This window comes from Pelodiscus sinensis, chromosome 18 (genome assembly GCF_052426305.1).
Source record: "Pelodiscus sinensis isolate ZL-2025 chromosome 18, ASM5242630v1, whole genome shotgun sequence".
Classification (NCBI taxonomy): Eukaryota; Metazoa; Chordata; order Testudines; family Trionychidae; genus Pelodiscus; species Pelodiscus sinensis.
The window spans coordinates 29,729,334-29,731,124 of NC_143069.1; the positions used below are offsets into that span (position 1 = coordinate 29,729,334).

A 1,791-nucleotide genomic window follows, 5' to 3' on the forward strand; every position below is an offset into this window, starting at 1 on the left:
TGCTAAGCAGTTGGTCCACCCAACTATGTCAGCTGAGGGTGTGAAAAGCCTACACTCCAGAGGGACGTAACTAAACCCACCTAACCCCCAGCACAGCCAGAGCAAGGTTGAAGGAAGAACTACTGTGTGGTACCTAGCTACTGCCTCTCAGGCACGTGCATTTCTGATGCTCACCCATCAAACTAGGTTGGATTTCCACTAATGAGTTACACCAATGCTGTTGCAGACCCTAAGAAGCCTCCTTCCCTATCCCTTAGTTCTCAGCCACCCTCCTCCAGTCCCTGTCTCAGTTCCCCCACATGTGGCGCCTGCCCAAGAGCTGCTTAGCTAGGGCCCCCTTGACATCGGTGTTGCGAAGGCTGTAGATGACGGGGTTGAGGGTGGGGATGGCCACGGTGTAGAAAGCGGCGGCCATCTTGTCGGCCTGCGCGGAGTAGCTTCCTTCGGGCCGCAGGTACATGAAGATGAGTGTCCCATAGAGCACAGCCACAGCTGCCAGGTGGGAGCTGCAGGTGGATGCAGCCCGGCACAAGCCCACCTGTCCCACAGCCCCCAAGATGAGACCATAGGATGCCAGAATGGCCAGCAAGGTGATGCTCTGGATGGTGCCACAAATGGCCAGCAGCAGGGCCTGGTTGAGGCTGGTGTCAGCACAAGCCAGGGCCAGCACAGGTGGGATGTCACAGAAGAAGCTGTTGAGGATGCGGCTATGGCAGAGGGGCAGGCGGAAGGCCAGGCTGGTGTGCACGGCCCCACTGGCCACTCCCGCCATGTAAGAGCCCAGCACCATCCCGCAGCAGAGGCGGGGCGGCATGGCAGCCTGGTAGTGCAGAGGGTGGCAGATGGCGGCGTAGCGATCGTAGGCCATGGCAGCCAGCAGGCAGCACTCCGCGTCCGCGGCAGCAGCAAAGAGGAACATTTGGAGAGCGCAGGCCAGGCTGGGAAGAGTGACCCAGCCAGCCATCAGGCCCTGCAGCATGACGGGACCCACGGTGCAGCAGGAGCAGAGGTCCAGCAGCGCCAGGTGGCTGAGGAAGTAGTACATGGGAGTGTGGAGCGAGCCCTCAGCACGGATCAGAACCACCAGGCCCAAGTTTCCCATCAGGCCCAGTAGGACGACGGGCAATGCAAGAGAGAAGAGGAGCAGGCTTAGGTCTCGGCTGGAGGGGAAGCCCACGAGGAGGAAATCAGTCACCCCCGTGTGGTTTATCCCAGCCATGGGGCAGTGTGCAGATCTGTGGGGAGAGAGCATGGGTGAGAGCCTGCCCCTTTGCCAATTCCCCCTCCCCATGTGGGCTTGGCACCGCCCTCTCCTGGTGTCAAGGATTAGTGGAGAGCTGGCCTGGTAGAGCGACGCAGCTACCTCTAGGATGGGTAGTTCGGGAGCAGCTCCATATAATACCCCATGACAATGTCTCACTCAGTGCTGAGATGCAGCCACCTCTGGGGTGGGGCAGCTAGGGTACAGCCACACATGATGCCACAGGACAGCTCAGGGCATGAAGCAAAGACTAAGCCAATATCCAAGCACACGTTAGGGAGGGCATTAGCAGGAGAAAGGAAATTGGTGAGGAAAGCTGCGTTCATGGAATTAGTGATTTAAGTCTGCAGAGCTGTTGAGCTGGGGGAGCTGAAGGGGTCAGGGAGATAACAGCAGGGCCTGGAGGCAGCGTGGCCCCATGGCATGGACAGGCAGCAGGACAGGAACTCAGGACTCCTGGCTTCTGTTCCGTCTGCGTGACTTCCTGCTGCTAGGTCTCCGGTGCCCCTGATGGATTTAGACTGGGAGCT

The 1,791-nt window shown here is 59.2% G+C and overlaps 1 protein-coding gene across 1 annotated transcript; it reads right to left on the reverse strand.

Moving 5' to 3' along the window:
* Window positions 1-286: 286 nt before the first annotated feature.
* LOC102452043 (olfactory receptor 5C1-like) lies at window positions 287-1,219 on the reverse strand. The gene has a single exon (XM_006115124.3). It carries the CDS (start codon window positions 1,217-1,219, stop codon window positions 287-289), a length of 933 nt encoding a protein of 310 aa, XP_006115186.3.
* Window positions 1,220-1,791: the final 572 nt, after the last annotated feature.